The 16,568-nt window shown below is 39.6% G+C and overlaps 1 protein-coding gene across 1 annotated transcript in view; it reads right to left on the bottom strand.

Moving 5' to 3' along the window:
• TBC1D32 (TBC1 domain family member 32) overlaps positions 1 to 16,568 on the bottom strand; it is a 163,443-nt gene that overhangs the window by 38,774 nt on the left and 108,101 nt on the right. The window contains exon 28 of the mRNA XM_090038703.1: positions 11,443 to 11,526. Coding sequence (XP_089894829.1) covers positions 11,443 to 11,526 — 84 coding nt within the window. The remainder of the gene's footprint in view (positions 1 to 11,442; positions 11,527 to 16,568) is intronic.

Genomic DNA, 16,568 nt, shown 5'->3' on the forward strand with positions numbered 1-16,568 from the left:
GTCTCTCTTACGTATTTTCCATCAGGGCATTTGGTGCATTGGATGAGATATATTACATTTCTAGAGGTGCAGTTGAAAGATCCAGAAATGCTGATGGCTCTGTTGTGGGGTGTAGTAATTGTGGGGGTGGTGGTCCGCCTAAGTCCTTAGACCAACACAGCTACAACCTACACCTCTTTAGATGCCTGAAAACTTGTCTAAATCTCTCCCAACTATGCAGTTGGTTTGATAATTGGTTTGATAAAAGATACCACCCACAAAAATCCCTGTCTCTTGCATATTTCCTGGATCTTCACAGCTCCAACAGTTCAATACAACTACAACATTAGAATCATAGAAAATGGGGCTACTACCACAAGATTAAAATCATAGAAAAGTAGGGCTGGGCAGGACTTCAGAGGCATAACGTATGGTTTATTTAAATATTGTAGGTTCATGGAAAACTAGTAGACTACAGTACTTCTAGGGAACACTGACTGTGATCAAAAAATTCCAAAGTCATCTCTGATTGATTCTGTACATACCTTAGCTTTCTACAACTTTGATTTAACAGACGTATACCACTAAACTTGTTACATTTAAACTATCTTGAAAAAAACAAGTTTTCAAGATATAAACATCAAAAGATCAATTTTCTTAATAAGAGCATGCTTTCTTTTCAGAACACAGAGCATGTCTGAACTATCAATTAGAAGGACAGGTGATACAGGTACAGAAGTAATAATGAACAAAATAAGCTATGGCAGGATTTACTTATGTGCTAATTCAGAGAAAGAATTAAACATAGAATACATCACAATGAACTGCACTGAACAGAGGCAACTCATTTTTTTTCAAAAGAATAAAAACATGGTCAAATAGACATTTTTTTAATTCAAACTGAATTGAATAAACACTTACATCAAAACCAATTTATGATAATAACAAGTCTGAACATCTTTCTCGCTCAAAGACACATTCAGAGAGAACAGTAACAACAGGGAAGTGATGTTTTTGAAATACATAAGCTACCTATTCTTTTGATGGCATCCCCATGCTCTTGACAAGCATAAGAAATCTGAAAGTATATCCTACTTAGTATGATTTGTGAAAACACCCATTATTTAGTGCAAGCGGGTTCATTTAAAGGCAAATTTCCAGTTTTGGAATATCTATATAAGCTAAATATGAAACTCATGCCTGGCAATAAATAATTTACTAGTGACCAGAAAAGATGATGAACTCCATTAGAGACAAAGTCTATTTTATTTTTCAATTAGCCAGCTGTGTCCCTCATCTGCTACCCAAGTCTTTTATGTCTTTTTCTCACTACAGTTACTTTTCCATGGAAAATTCTCAAACCTGATCACTCATGCTTCCTGTGGCCCTATTTCATGCTTTAGGCACCCCAACTTATTTGTTTTGTTACCCTAATTTACTAATCTTCTTTGATTGGCCATTTTTCTCACACTATTTCAATTCTCTTTCAAGTTAGTGCAATGCCCTTACGTTATAATGCATGTCATATGATGATAAAAACCAGTTTATATCAAGTGATGCAAATTAGATACAAGATCAATAAAAGTATATTAACAAATAGCAAATGCCTAAGTTTTCAGATAGTTCTGCTTTCAGTTTGTACTAAGGAAGCAAACATATCTGATATGACAAAAAAACAAAACAAAAAACCCTCTAAGCAATAGCATAATTTGAACAACAAAACTTGGTGACATACAGATCAGCCTGGAGAAAATATTGAATTTTGCTATCATTTTGGCAAATTCTGTTTGGTTATATAAGGCATTAGAACTCAACCTACAAACTCAAAACAGCATGCCCCCCCCACTTGAAAATGGAAATAAGATGTAAATCTTGACCATATATGCCTGTAATCCAATGCATATCTGCTTCACCCTTCAGTGTAGTCATTGAAAGTGTAGTCAGAAAGTTTCTTTTCCTCCAGACCTTTCCCCTGCCAAGCCCAGGAGGCTGCAAATTGCTCACACCCACAAAGAGATTTCTGAGTTATGTATTTTAACCCATTTATGTTAATGATAAATGCATATGCAATCCCTGAATCAGTGACAAGTACACCATGGATTCCCAGAGGCCATGGGAATTATGCTTCCTTTGGTTTACACTCTCTTTGGCCCCAGGAATCTTGCATTCCTTTCTTCTCAGTGGCCCAACTTTAAGAGGAGGGATGGAGTGCTCCAATTCAAGACTTGCTCTAGACTGGTGCCTAGGTCACTTTTCTAGGACCTGAGAGATATGGGTTTTGAGATAGGATATAGAGATCCAAGATGCCAACACTTCTTATGTACCTAAACTAATCGCTAGACTTGTATACATAAAGCAGGCATCGTTACCACTAAGCATTTACTAATAATTGTTGTTGAGGATGTTTTGCTTTTTGTTTAATTTAGTGCTGTTAATGTTAGACTGGGATTACACATTAAAATTAGATGATGTTAAGAGCACTTAAAACTTGAACGATCACATATTAAGGCTCATTAACAAGTGCTAAGTACCCTTTACAAATCCTAAAGTAATGCTACTTGAGGAGAGGATTAACTTTGAGCTGTGTTACCTAGTTTGAGTTAAATTAACTTCTAACTGGGTGTTCACTTGAGATAAAAACTAACAATTTGCAGTACCCTAGTACCCCAGGAGGTACTGTTCCCAGGTGTACTCATGACTTTACGGTCCTGGACTGACTGCTGGAAACAGCAAGGCAGCAGGTGGATGGGATAGGTGAGTGGGAAGGAGGGAAAATGGATAAGGAGATTAGAGAATGAGGGGAAGAGAGCTAAGGGAAAAAGATGGAGGGGACCAAGATCAGAGGGAGAAAAGAATGGGTTGGTAGGGAGCTTCTGGGCTACTGCCCCTTCTGCCCCCCACATTGCCCTGACCTCCAAATCATCCACTGCACCCCCCAGATCACTCCCTTGCCACCTGAACTGCTCCCTCTTCTCCTTGGATCCCTGCAGACCATGACACACTTGTGCACCCAGATCCAGGCCCTGCAATTGAAGGGTAGGCAGGGAGGAGGGGGAAGAGATGGCAAGGAGCTGCCAGGCAGCCTGGGAACATGGAGGGAGAAGGAACGTCCGCCACACACTTCTGTCACTGCTGCTGCTCTTGGGCTAATTGAGTTGTCAGGACAGAGGTTTGGGAGCTGGAGGGACCATTCAGAGGGTGGACAGAGCAATCTGGAGGTGGAGGGGCTAATGGCAGTGTGAAGAGGAGGTCCACAGCTGATGGGGGCAGCGGAGTGATTTAGGGGCAAAGGAAGTGACCTAACTGGCATGGGAGGGCAGGGGGAGCTCCCCCCCCCCAGCCCATGTTGTGTCTAGAGAGTTGGTGAGCAGAGCAGGTATGGAACAGACTTACAGGTCCTAGGCATGCCCCTGCCCACCAGCCCCCAAGGTGCAGCATTAGAGAGGGTATTAATTTTGAACATATGACTGGTCTACAGTTTCCAATATTCCATATTTCCAATTTCAAAATAAGAGAACACCGATTGGGGGAGGGGGTATATGACTGTGGGGGGAGCAGTGATATGCCCCCTGCCCCCTCCAGCCCTGCTGGTGCCCCTCACTCCTGACCTGCAGCCCCCTGCTTCCTACCAGCCCTGCTGTCCATGCAGCTCACTCACATGGGTACAGTCACATGCATGTGCACATGCACACACAGGTACACACAGGCCAGTAGTTGCCAGGGCCCCCACACAGAGCATGTGATCTCCCAACACCCAATCAGCTTCCCCTGCTGTCCCCAGCCCCAAGCAAAAGCAGAGGTGAAGCAAAATTTTGCTTGTATTTTAAAAAACCCGCCTAGATGGAGGGCAAGGGACCAAAAAAGAGGACATTTCCAGGAAACCTGGACATATGGTAACCCTAGATCGATCACTAGAACTCATTAACTTTAACACAGACTAACATTCCTTACAATTAACACTTGTTAATGTTAATGGGCATCTTATCTTTAGGCATGGTCTAAGAATGCCTACTAGATCAGGCCTATCAAGGAACATACGCATGGGGACACCCAGTTTATAAAACTCAAATGGATTTGGGAAAAGCACAAGAAAAGTGCTGAAAAGTTTGGTTCAGCCAAGATAGCAGCCACTCTGGGTGTATACAGTAGCAGAATGTTAAGTGCCTAAATAAAATAATTGATTAAAACTTAGGTTCCTAACCTATTATGTGTTTTTGTGGACCATTCACTTGGACATAGATGCCTAAATTGCCATTACTGCAATTTAAGGTGTGCCTATGTCCTTTTCCTTTTTCAATCTGACCAATAATTCCTATGGAAATGGAGGAATAGAGAGAGGTATCCTTAAAGTGACCCCATAGTTTTTCTTCCCCTTCCTTCTTCACTGCTGTGACTACTGAGGAAGGAAAGGTTTTTGTTTGTATTCCCATGCTTAGTTTGCCAGCCTCGATAGGAAGTGCTTTTCAGAAATGTTCCTGAAACTCAGCAGCACAAAAGTGAGAGCATACAGAGTTTGCAGCTACAAAAACTTTCCAAACCAATCATTTTAGTAGAACAGAGTTACCTTCCATGTTTAGACAAATATTCAACTTGTTTGTTGAATTTTTATTAACATTCGTGAAATTTTCTTATTAATTTTTTCCTTTCTGAAGCAAATTTTAGACAGCAGAGAAAACAAACTGGCAGCCATATATTCACACTGGGTGGAGCATAAGCAATCCTAAAATTGAAAGTTAATTTCCAGATTGAATCACATATTTTATAAAAGGCTTATATCATATTTTATTGTCCTTTCTAAAGAATGAGATTGCTAATATGTGAGAGATGTTCTGTATCTAGTTAAATTAGACAGGTGGGCAGAAAAATGTTTAGTTTAACCTATGGGAAGCCACATAGTTTTAATGTGACATTACATCTGCCAACATTATAGTTTTTCTTGAATGCAAATTATTTTATTATTAACTAAGAAGTGTTGTTTGGAATTCTGTTTAATGTTAATGAAGTGAAAGATAAAATATGAAGGAAGAAGCAGTGGCCATAAAAGCAAAGTTTTTACCTTTTTATGACTGGGTATTATCATTATAAAAACCATCAAACCGTGCCAACCAGAGAATAATGAAATAGAAAAATGAATTTTGTTGTATAGACTTGAATTAATACTGAATAAATAAGGCAATCCTTGCTCTAAGCACTCTAGAACATAATGTACATTTTACAGGGTAATGTAAAGTTATTGTATTAAATCCCATTTATGGTTAATATGCATTTGTCTAAAACATTTGTTTATTTCCTGTTTATGGAAGGGTTGAAAATAAATCGATACTCTTCTGGTATAGAAGAGTAGGACAGAGAATGAAGCCCAGACAAATGTTTCCAAACCCCGATAAATAATTTTTGCACAAAAGTTAACATCAAGTCAACATAACTTTAATTTTATGGAAATTAATTTATTAGGAAAAATCTTTAGACTTATTTAATATACAACTACTAATTTTCATCAGTAGTTCTAGTTTATTTGGTTAAAATGATCTATGTTAAAATAGCCTATCAGTGTTGCAAACATTAGCTACTATGAACCAACTTGTTGCTAAAGATAACACAAGTAGCTGCTGTAGGCGCTTCAAAATCTCTACGGGGAGAGAAGGTATATATTAAGGAAAAAATCTCCTTTAGATGATATTGATAATTTTCTTTTCTAAAAAAACCCTGGTGTGGCCTTTGTCATAAATATTTTGAGGTCCTGCAACTGTCTGCTTAATCTTTGTTTCTAAACAAATAATGGACACTAGAGAAGATCAAGCCTAATCGTATTGGTTCGGTTCAAATGATGCGTGCTTTTTTTCTTTCTTCCTTGACCAGCAGACTCTCTCAGACAGCAGTGGTCATTTTGCATACTGTGTTAATGTAGGTATGTTAAAAATATATCCAATGTGTCTGTCTACAGATGCTCATGCTCTAAGTTAGAAAAGTTGTCCTCTTAAAGAAAGCATTATTTGAGCAACAAATTCCCATACCGTATTTTCTTATGTACAACTTGTCCCCCAAATAAGATATATGCCTTGTTTTTGAAAGTCAGAAAGAACAAAAAGATCTTTTCTTGCTTCTGCAGCAGAAACTTCTGGGTACTACTGTAATATCAAAACTAAATTACAAAAAAAAATCACAGTGAGTGAACTGACTGCTGCCACCTGGCCCCAATGCAGGAGAATGGGAGCCAGATCCTTAGATGGTAGGGAATTGGCAGTTTCATTGAAGTCAGTGGAACCAAGCCAATTCACAACAGCTGAAAATCTGGTTCAGAACATCTGGATAGCATGCAGGATGGTGTGGCTGCAATTTGCAGCTCGGTTGAGCTTGAAGTCCCTCCAGTTCAATCTATACAGCAGAGACTTCAGTGAAGATATTATGGAGCAACAGGATGTGAAGTAAATATAAATCAAGGATACTAAAGTTATATAGTAAGTAAACTGCTTTATCACAACATAAAAATTGTTTGTGCAAAGCATTTGTTCAAGCCTATTGCAGAGTTTTGAGATTATTTTGTAATTTCATGAAGTTCTTGTCTTTCAGCTGTTGATGGTTGTATTTGTATTTTTATTAGCAAGGAGTGAAATCACAAGATGACCTCCACCATAGGCACTGACTTTTATTTTTGCTGTGGGAGGGGCCCTAAGATGATGCCCCCACTCTCACCACAGCACAGCTGGAGCAGAGCCCGTAGGGGGCTGGGAGCAGATGGATGGCTGCCTGCTGTGGGCATGGAACTCCCCACCTGCTGCCCTCCCTTTGGGAGCTCCATGTTGGCCACACCGTGGATCCTTCTGCTCAGCTGGCAGCAATGGGAAGCACAACTCCACACTGCTTCCCCCAGTGCTGCTGGGCAGGTACGGGATGCCTTGCCATGGCTGGTGTAGGTCTCCCAGGGGAAGGAGAGCATGGCGGGGAGCCTGAGAATCAGCTTCCAGGATCCCAGGTTGAGCCAGGGTTTTCAGGGCTTCATGGGTCTCCAGTGTACATGGGAGATGGCTATCAACTAGGAAACAGAAGTTCCTAGTCCTGTTAGGCTCTCTGTGGGGCTCCTGATCTTGGGCAGTCACATCATGAATCCCTGATGCAGTCTGCATGGTGGGGCTACCACAGAGACTGATCATAGAAATCTGTGCTCTTCAGCAGCCTGCCAAGTGATTTGGCAATGAAACCAGGTAGGATTCTTTCCAAGCTCTACCTATAGATCAGTGAAAATTGGTCAAAACTAATGCATTTTGACAAAACTTTTCAGTTTCAGTGTACTGGAATTTTCTGATTAAAACCTTTTCATTAGTTCTAGTCAAATACCTGGAAACAAAAGGAAATTTACTTCCGTTTTACAAGTAGGGGAAATGGTAAATTCAGGAATTCCTGACAGCATCTAGCATATAGGAAATCCTTCTTTCCCACACCATTGCGGTTTCCTAGTAGTTGTCCCACTAGCGTCTTACTCACTATCAGAGCCATGAAATTTAGCTCTAGAAAATTCAATTTTATTTTAAGGCCAAGGAAAAATAAAAGCAAATGTGAGGAAGGGGAAAGAGTAAATTCATTTAATGTCCATGCCAGGTAAGTTTGTGATCTCATCTGAACTCAAATTAAAGTCCATTTTCCGTGCTGCTAACAGAAAGTTAACTTCAGTTAATATTTTGTGTTACTGTTTATACTTAAGCATTGCAACTGCATAATGGATTATCTGTTATTTTTAATTCTCTCTCATATTTAAAGGGATAACAACCCAAACTAATTTGATTTTTCCAGATTTGCAAATTTTTATAATAGATTGAAGTCCTGAGGGAGTCTGTAACAGATGGATGATTGTGTTATTCTAATTACAACTACCTAAGGGTTTATAAAGCTATCATTTTTGAAAGAAAATCAATTTTTCATTCCAAGAAACATGATAAACATTGACTATCTATGCACTGTACTGAATCTACATTCATATAAACCATAACTTCTGTTTATTAAAACTAAATATCTGGCTCCTCTTTGAAACTGTTGTTCAGGAGGCTGTTCAAACCCCAGTGCAAGATGGAGGAGGGAGTATACAATCACCTATCAAATGTTCTTCAGGCTTGTTTGGGAATACAGGCTGGAAAAGATACCAGCAGAGACAGGTGATTCTAAAACTGCCTCACATTATTGATTAAATATTAATGTAGTGACTGTTGTGGAAGACCTAACTCCACACACCTACCCACAACTTCACCTGGAAACCCAACTTCCTCCAATATCTCCCACAAACCCACCCACAGACCCCTCAAATACACAAGGTGGCTGACCTCCTGGCCATTTTTGGCCAAGAGGACACATTTGACAGTTCAAAGAAGGCCGCCACAAGGAACACATCATCTGGGCAGCTATTGCCCAGAAGGCACGGTGTGGGGGGACACACATGGCACCACTGCCGCACAAAGGCTAACTGTGGCGTCAAGGCCCACTGGCATCTGGACCAGAGGTGCAAGCGGCTCTGCTGCAGTGCCTGTACCAGAGCCCAGGTTGCCATGGATCCCTGTCCAGGTCTGGCAGGCATGCAGACGTAGGACTGCAGGTTGAAGGGGCCGGATGTTTTCATGGGTGGCAGCAGGTGACAGCCAGGCAGCAGCCCCCATTACCAGACTGCTACAGTGTGTAGAGGGTGCAGGGGCCTCCTAGGGGCAGTCCTAGGTCAGGACTGTTGCAGCAATCCAGCTGTCACAGGGGGTTAGTGTCCCCATATATAAACTGGCCAGGCCTCAGAAGCTTCTGAGGGCAAGTAGCCATGAGCTACTCACCAGGGCAACTTTTTATACTGCTGGGGCCAATGCAGGTACTGGGCAGGGTCAATTTGCCCTAAGTGGCACAATTTGCCCCACACCAAAGTGCATGTTCAGGCATGTGTGCTGAGGCACAAATTTGTGCTGTTGCTATTTGAGCTGCTGCAAGTGCATGTGCCCGTATGTGTGGCTATGGCCAAGAAGGATTCTAGAAGGATCTGTTGGGATCCAATGCTATTTAGCAGAAGTGGAAAGATTAGCAATGCTAAGTTTGCAGGTATCATAAAACTGGGATAGGCTGTAAACTCTTTGTAGGATAGCATTAGAGTTCAAAAGCATATTGATGAATTAGAGATTTGAGCTACTGCCAATAAAACAAAATTCAAGAGGCAAATATAATGAGCTATTCCCAGGACAAAAGAATTTGGTGCATAGATAAAGAAAGGAAGACAACTGGTTAGGCACTGGCACTCCTGAGAAGGATTTAAGGTTTGCAGTGGATCGCAAACTTAAGTCAGTAATGTGATTCCAGCGCAAAAAACTACATTTTAGGCTGCGTTAGCAGAAATGTAATATTCAACATGCAGGGGGGAAAAGACACTCTATTCAGTGCTGTTTAGGCATTATCTGCAGCAATGTGTGCAGCACTGGGCATCACGCTTCTAGAAAGATGTAGAGAAACTGGAGAGGATGCAAGGGTGAACAAAAAATGATAAAGAGGTTGAAACAGAAAGTTATATAATAAAAGGCTAAGAAAACTATGTATGTTTAGTGTGGGAAAAAAAGGCAGTTGTCAGAGCACCACAAAAGTAGGCTGAAAGGCTGCCATAAAGAACAGTGGTTCTCAGGAAAATTAAGAAGGACAATGGCAAAGTGGCCCAGGGAAGTTGTAGAATGTCCTTTATCGGAGATTTTCAAGAGGCTAGACAGGCCTCTGTCTAGGATGGTTTAAGAATGCTGCCTGTATCCTGCATCTGTACAAGAAGTTAAATTGGATTAGACACCCTATAGGTATCTCTCAAACCTGTGATTTTAGCATATTTAGCCCTTCTTTTCCTTTATCTGTGTGCGTGTGTGTTTGCACACTTTTTAAAAATAACACTCAGAAGAAATATATAATGACAAACTGAATGTTTGTTGATCTGTTGAAATGAAATAGGGTGTGTGTGTATGTATTGGGGCAGGGATTTTGCTGACAAAAAAATTGGTAGAATCCAAACCAGAATATTTTTCAGTTTAGGTTTTCAGTTTAATCCAACCATCACTTATTTAAACTGTTGTAATTCTGATCAAGCTTTCCAGCTCCCCTACAGTTCAGAGGGATGAAAAGCAGTTCTCTCTCAGCATGAAACTACTAACTATTATCCAATTCTTTTTCACTTCTGACTGTGTTGTCGGACCTTAAAATGAAGGTTTAAAATAAAGCTTTAGATAGATACTGAAATTATTTTGTTGCACTGGCCTCTAAGAAAGCAATATAAAATTATACAGAGATTTTATATATGCTAGCAGATTGCAAGAGGTTAAGACGTCTATATATTGTGTAGTGAGGATAATATACAAGTGACAAATGAAATACACATATGAGAGACTACACAGGTCTATAACCACATCACTTACTAAGTCCAGGATTTAGTCTAACATTCTGAACTCTTGGGAAGTTTTTAAACCTGCCATCAGGGAAATATTTTCTCTCTTCCCAAATGTAGTACAATTTTCCTGTCCTGTTTACCAACCCAAGTCCCAGAATATGAAAGATTAGTACTTAAGCCACCTTTTTATACATTTATAAATTTTACAGCTGTGACTTCTGATATCTTGTGTCCCTGCAGGACTAAATTATATAATGCTAAAAAGGGATGTTTCTAAAAAGATTCAGTGCTTACCTTTAGCCTAGATTTTGAGACAGAAATTTAAAATAATGTCAATTTTAATGTCCAGTAAATAAATAAATACATATTACTATATATATAGTGTTCTAGTAAATATATATTTCAGACATTACATTAATGTAAAGTAGAAGTGTGCATTAGGGGGATTTGTTGTATGTTTTTTTTCTCACTCTTCAAACTGTGAACAGTAGAATTAATGTAATTACAGGATCTAGCTTTAAGAAACGTTATTAATGTAAAGGAAAGTTAGTTCTGATTTCTAGACCTTTTAAAATGCATTAATGGTATTTTTCTTTCCTTTCCTACCTAGATGGAATTCTGATAATAACAGAGATGGACAGATACCATAAGTAAACGCTTTGAGAAAACCCTCCTCAGGTATAATTTTGAGTAGTAAATTATGTGCACTATACAAAATACATGACTGATTTTACAGATACTGGTTTGAAGTGGCAGCATTACTAAGCCAACTACAAATCAGTCTCAGTCTTAACTAAGTGCCAACAAAACTTTGTACCACTTCATCATGCTTTTACATTGGTCTTTGCAATGAACTTACAATGCATCAAATTCCTTTAATAATTAGCAATACTACATTTCAGCAAACATGAAGGTTATCTCCCAAAAGAAGTAAGGATCCCTCATTTGAAACATGAATAGATTAACTGCTCACAAATATTAAAATGTGCTTATCTTTTCAAAAGCCTAAATGACAGAAACAATTTCCCCCTTTTAAAAGATAAATATGAAATGCCTGCATGCAAATAAAATGTTGGAAAACTGACCTTTTTTGACTCCAGTGCTGAAGTAACATTCTGATGGGCTTTCAGAAAGATGCAACACAAACTTTTCAATTAATTCTGCCAAAACTGAAAAAAACAAAAACCCATTAAGCCATTAGAGGCAGGGAACATAATATGGAACTACATATTACCCAACAAAATGACAGTACATGGCCAGCCAAAGCAATTTGAACTCTTGCGTGTTTATTCATGCTTGCACAGGGAAACAATTCAAAACATGTATTGTGCTTTGTATTCATAACAATATTCCTGCTTTAAATTAAAATTTTAATAGCTTTGCTGAGAATCTATTCACTGTAAACTGAAAAGGAATCACTTATTATCTTTAGATTCTCTAATGATTACTTCATAATTTGTTACACAATTTCAATATAAAAAGAAAATTAACTCTAATTAAACCACAAAATCTTATCAGCATTTGTCTATGCTTGTAGACTAAGAGGCAAAAAAAAATCACTGACAGACCAAAGACAAGCTCTATCCTTCACTCTAATAAGTAGTGCAAAAATATTTATTTGCATGCTCTTCCACGACATGAAAAGCACACTAAATATTAGAAAACAGAAGCAAATCTTAAAGGGATAATTCCGTCTTGTACTGTGACTCTGATCTTCCTACTGAGTAGATGTGTTCCTTCCATGGAGATTCCTTACAAATAATACTCTTCTCTGAGTATGCAGGTATATTGTAGGTTGCTGGGAGTTGGTCACTATTCAGAGAACTGTAATTCTTACCCTGGAAGGTTTTTACACAGCAAGTTTCTGCTGACACTGTCAGTATTAGGTTGACCAGTACTTTTGCATCACATCATAGGATACTTTTAGAGCGTAAGACCTGCTGCTAAAAGACAGAGGACCATTGCAAATAGAAAGCTCCCCATGGATATTAATAAAATCTCTAGGCTGGGAGGTGTGTTGTGTAGGATGGAAGAGGGTGGAGAAGTTAAATCCCTTCATACTCAGCAGCAGGAAAAACTATAGTACCTCAACCAAAAACATTAAAAGATGTTTTCTATACTGTGGGAGTAAGCCATGTAGAAAACAGTACTGATCTACAGTAAGAACTCCAAGTAGCAATTACAAAAACATAACAAGGAAAGGATGATGAGACAAAGTCATCTATCATCGCCAATTTAATTCAAATGTAAACAGAGCTGATCTCACTTCATAGTCACAATACCCTGAACAATATATATGTATAAAGATAACCATTTCACATTTCCTCCAGGTACTCTTTAGGATACATATTGATATTAAATTGTACACATCATTTGATTTATAGTCCAAAAGGTTAAATCACTTTGTTTTAACAGATTTTTGCCTATTGAGAATAACTTAAGAAGAGAAACATTTTCACAATTGGAAAGATATATCTCATCAATCCAACATTTATGTGGCTTACAGGATGTTGCTGGGAGATCATTGACTATGTGTCAGTGTCTCCCCATTAAACCAAACAAACTCAAATAGCACTTCACCTCATAAAGAACCAGCAAGAACCAGATGAAAGAAGTCTTCAAAAAACAATTGTAATTATGCCATTGATTTTTTACTGTGGTAGTAACAAGTAGGGCCCATGTTGACAGTTCACGTAACAAATGCTGATTGTTAAAGAACCTAATTTATATTACAAAGAACTCCTATTTCATTGGGAAACATCAGTCTCCTGATATATCAAACAGAGACTACAAAGAAATTATGTTTCCTTTCTTTCATCTTTGAACAGAAAGAACTATTAAATAACTATGATAGTTATTTTTTCCTAATAATTCTAATATTATAAAAGCCTTAGTCTGTCTGACCAGAATGCTTTATTCACACTCTGATTGGTTATCTGAAACAACCAGAGTGCTCCAGTAGTGTTCCGGACAGGCACTGGTGGTGCACCGCCATGATGGTGGGGACAGAGCAGGGGAGAGGCCAGCACTGCTTCATGCCATATCAAGATGCCTTACCAACTCTAACACAGCCCCCTCTGGGGACTGGGGTGGAGGGAGAGAGGGAGTCTCTTCAGAAACTGCAGAATTTCCAACTGAGACAAATAGAGTTTGGATCCCTAAAGAAGGTAAAGTCTTCTGAATGAATGTTTGGTTACTAAGCCTGTCTTCCAAAAGAAATACTATTATCAGAACTTTTTCTGCTGTAGTTTAACTCTGCGATTCAGAATTTGCCTTAAAAATGGTATTTGTAAAAACTCTTTCCCCACCCTAAAGGAGACAAATGAAACCTTTAACATAGATTAACATACTATATTGTATTTATACGACAGAACAATCTTCAATCCTGGAAAGCACAAGCACTATAAAAATAAATCCAATAAATGTGCAATTAAGACAAGAGATTAACAGATGGAAGATAAAGAAGTCTGAGGAAGCCTGGACTTCACATGTAGTAACACATTGCATACATAATGTTTTACATTCAGGTAGATAACACACGCCATCCTCTAATACTAATAGAAGCAATGTCACAGGATTAAAATATTGCACAATTCACAAAATTTAAAGTCAAAACAGAATGTTTTTAATTTGTTGCTTTTTTATTGGAAAGCATCCACATGCTTGACCTAACAGTCAAATATTTCAGTTCAGTGCTTGAGTTAATGGGAGAAGCAAAAGATAAACTGCTAAGCAATTTTTTGAAACTCAAGCACAAAATTGATTTCAGCCATTTGAAAGTATTCATCTAAGTACCTATCAAGGGGCTGTGAAAACTCTTAATCAGGTTTGCGAGAGAAAAAGATATATAAGCAAGGTGTATTGAAACATGTTTGGCTAACAAATAAATTGAGTGTTTTCATAGGAGAAGACATTTCTCCTGAGACAATGTTCATGTAAAATGAGAGATGCTTGCTTTATGTAGCTGTGGTTGTACCTAAAAGCTTATTTAGCAACTTATGCCAAAGCTGTTTATATTCAAGCACCTCCTGGAATCCACAGGCCTTTAGATTTCCAAGTAACAAATGTGGTATAGGGAAGCAAATCTCCATCAAAATGGTGGAGATCCATTAGTTTTCTTTTTTCTTCCTTCTCTAAAAGAGCAAGGATAAAACCATGAAACATTTATGATGCAAAAACTCCAGATTGCTGTAACAAAAGAACAAGAGTAAATGTAGATTTTTTTTTTTAACACTGAAGTCAATAGGGACACCTGAACTTCCTAGAAATAATGAACAGTTCCTTAGCTGGTTTCAACTGACATGACTTTACTGAAATCAGGAAAAAGGGTAGAGATGCACCTTATAGATGCATAGATCAGAGAGATGTGTAAGGTTTTCTGAGCCCAAGCTCATGTCATCAGGTGCTGTGAAAGGACATGCATAGTACAGGCTATCAAACAGGGAAAGTGATTTGAATACAAAATACAGGGAAGGGAAGGAGGGAAGGAAACGTGTGGGGGAGAGGGGCACAGGAGAATGGCACTATTGGGAGAGACAAATAAGTAATAAATTCAAAGAGACAAAGGGATCATAAAAGCTAATTCAGGTAACAGGATAAGAATAGGTAGTCCCTGTTTAGACATGCTTAATAAAATCCAGTCTATAATTCTTGTTCTGCAATTTTGTGTTCATTTTTTTGCCATCTATGTAGTGTGTTTCTACCCTGCCTTCTGTCTGGTAGGGCCGTGCAAAATTTTGGAAGCCGTTTCATTTCAGAGGTGTTTTGGGCCATTTCGGTGCCTGAAACACCGAATCCAAATTGAAACAGAAGGCTCCGAAACATAACAAGGTATCGAAAACATTTTGGAAATGTTTCGGAAAATTTTGGAGTTTTGGAGGCTTGCAGGGAAAACAGCTGCCCCAGCAATGAGGGGCTGCACGGGGCAGGCAGTGGTGGTGAGGAGACCCCTTGGCATGGATCTCAGCTTCCTGCAGAGCAGAGTCATGCAGCAGGGACCAGCAGGCTTGCTCACCGCTCTGTGCTGCTTCCTGGATTCCCCAGATGAGCAACCCATGGCCTCATCATGCTCCCTTCTGGGGCTCCAAGCCCCACCCAGCTGGGCAGTAGGGCTGTGAGAAGCTTGAAGCCCGTTTGAAACAGATTCGTAGCAGATTCGGCAGAGCTGAATCTCCAAAACAGATTCAGCTGAAACGAAACAGAACAGTGATTTGAAACACTGAAACGAATCACTGTCTTCCGAAACGGTTGAACCCAAAACTAAATCAAAACACAGCTGTTTCACACAGCCCTACTATCTGGCTTTAGACTAACACAGCAAACTCCCTTTCTCTGTTCACTAACATCAGTTATGCACATTTACAGTAACTGAAGATTTACTTATTAGATTTGTGTGTCAACCTTCCCAACAGCTTACAGGAAGACAGAATAGCACATAAAAATCAAGTGAAATATTAACACAGAATAAGAAACAGACCCTCCCATATAAAGCCTAGCATTGCTTGATAAATACCTGCCTAAACAGATAGATCTTATGGTACTTCCAGAAAATGTCCAGGCTTGAAATCTGGCACAACTCTAGGGGGAGGGAGTTCCAAAGGTCAGAAGCAACTACCATTCTGCTTGGCATGTGCACCTTGGGGTGGACACTGGGATAGCTGTGAAAGGCCCAATTCTTCTTGTAGCAGTATGGCTTCAGCCTCTTCCCCATTGTCCTCCCTGAGGCATGCATGCATCTGCCACTGGAAACGTGCTAGGCTGGGGCTCCACAGACCCTGGTGCAGCTGCTTGTAGCCTACCCATTACCTGCTGCGAGCAGCCCAGTCTTCATGGCAAGAGGCAGAGGTCTACCTAGAGCCCAGGATGGCTGCAGCAGGCAGCTGGAAGGCCGCAAACAGTTGCATTGGGGTCCACAAAGTCCCAATGTGGCTTGTTGCTGGTGATGGGTACACGAGCGCTAGGGCTCTGCAAAGCCTTGGTCGCTGATTTGATTTGGCAGAGATTCTGCCCGATTCGGCGGTCGAATCTCTGAATCAAATCAGAAGACCCATTCATCTCTCTGAATCGAATCAGAAGCCTCTGATTTGATTGGGACACAGACACAACTTTATATTTTTTTCTACATACATCAAAGTACCAGGAACACTGAGATGGTGGGGCAGATGGAGCATCCCACAGGAGCGTGGGGGGTTCCCGGTGTGCTCAGCAGCAG

Source organism: Crocodylus siamensis, chromosome 1 (assembly GCF_052110815.1).
Source record: "Crocodylus siamensis isolate JL-2025a chromosome 1, ASM5211081v1, whole genome shotgun sequence".
In the NCBI taxonomy this organism is placed as follows: Eukaryota; Metazoa; Chordata; order Crocodylia; family Crocodylidae; genus Crocodylus; species Crocodylus siamensis.